Source organism: Trypanosoma equiperdum, assembly GCF_001457755.1.
Source record: "Trypanosoma equiperdum strain OVI genome assembly, contig: ctg_1083, whole genome shotgun sequence".
Taxonomy (NCBI): domain Eukaryota; phylum Euglenozoa; class Kinetoplastea; order Trypanosomatida; family Trypanosomatidae; genus Trypanosoma; species Trypanosoma equiperdum.
The window spans coordinates 587-1555 of NW_027123042.1; the positions used below are offsets into that span (position 1 = coordinate 587).

The following is a 969-nucleotide window of genomic DNA, read 5'->3' on the forward strand; positions in this document are numbered from 1 at the left end:
CTTTCGAGCCTTGCTTTTCCGGATTTGCATCTGACTGTGGGCATCTTCCCGTGCTCTCTTGTGTCTGCTTTAGGTCTGAGAATGCTGCTACTAGAGAGTTGTCCATTGCCGCTGCACCTCCAAGCTTGGAAAGTAGTGTCGCTGTCTTTTCGCCTTTGAATATCTTGTCTGCGATGGTGGCATCAATTTTTGTTTTTAGTTTGCTAGCTTGCTGTGTTGCGGCTCCTGCCGCATTGTTTATTAAATTGCTTACGGCCGCCGCTGCTGTTTTCCCTTCTTGGTGGTTGAACAGCGGGGTTAAAATGGGTACTAGTTTGTCCGGTGACAGAACCGTGGTAAGGATTTCGTTTGCTGTTGCTCTCGCAGCTTTTGTGGGTTAGTTGCATTAACGCTCCTATTTTGTTATAGACGCGCTGAGGTGTATCTGATGGGTTTTCTTTTTGCCAGCTGCTGGCGAAAGAATCCAGTTGTGTTAGCACCGCTGTCTCACTTGTCGGCGTACCGTGCGGCGTTATAGTTATGAATCCTTGGGCCAGTTTGACTGTTTCGCCAGTTGCCCCGCCAGTCGCTTGCCAGAGCGCAGTTTGATCGTCGTTGGATGCCGATAGAAAACTGCAGCCATTGTTGACCGCCGCCGAGTGGAGGTCGAGGCCGGTTGTGAGCGTTGGGAAACCTTGACTCGTTACTTGCGTGTTGTCTAGGCTGTCTTTGGCGTCTGCCATGTCTAGGATGTCTTTTGGACAGCTGTAGTCTGCTACTGACTTTGCGGTGGTCTGCTGCGCTCCGCTCGCTTTGATGACGCATTTCCGTGTTACTCGCCCTTCGGATGCTCGTCGTAACATGTCGAAAATTTCGCTTATGTGCTCTGCGGCCTTTGCTGCGTTGGCTACCGCGTTTAGGGCTGATGCTGCCAGGTTTTTCAATGCTTCTGCTGCGCTTCGGCCGCACTGCTGTGCCGCGATTGCTGCA

At 51.7% G+C, this 969-nt stretch overlaps 1 protein-coding gene across 1 annotated transcript; it reads right to left on the reverse strand.

Annotated features, from left to right (window-relative positions):
- Positions 1–203: 203 nt before the first annotated feature.
- Positions 204–842, reverse strand: TEOVI_000518100 (Trypanosome variant surface glycoprotein (A-type), putative; the record flags this gene model as incomplete). Its single annotated transcript, XM_067220229.1, has 1 exon — positions 204–842. One exon carries the CDS (start codon positions 840–842, stop codon positions 204–206), a length of 639 nt encoding a protein of 212 aa, XP_067076330.1.
- Between the last annotated feature and the right edge of the window lie 127 nt (positions 843–969).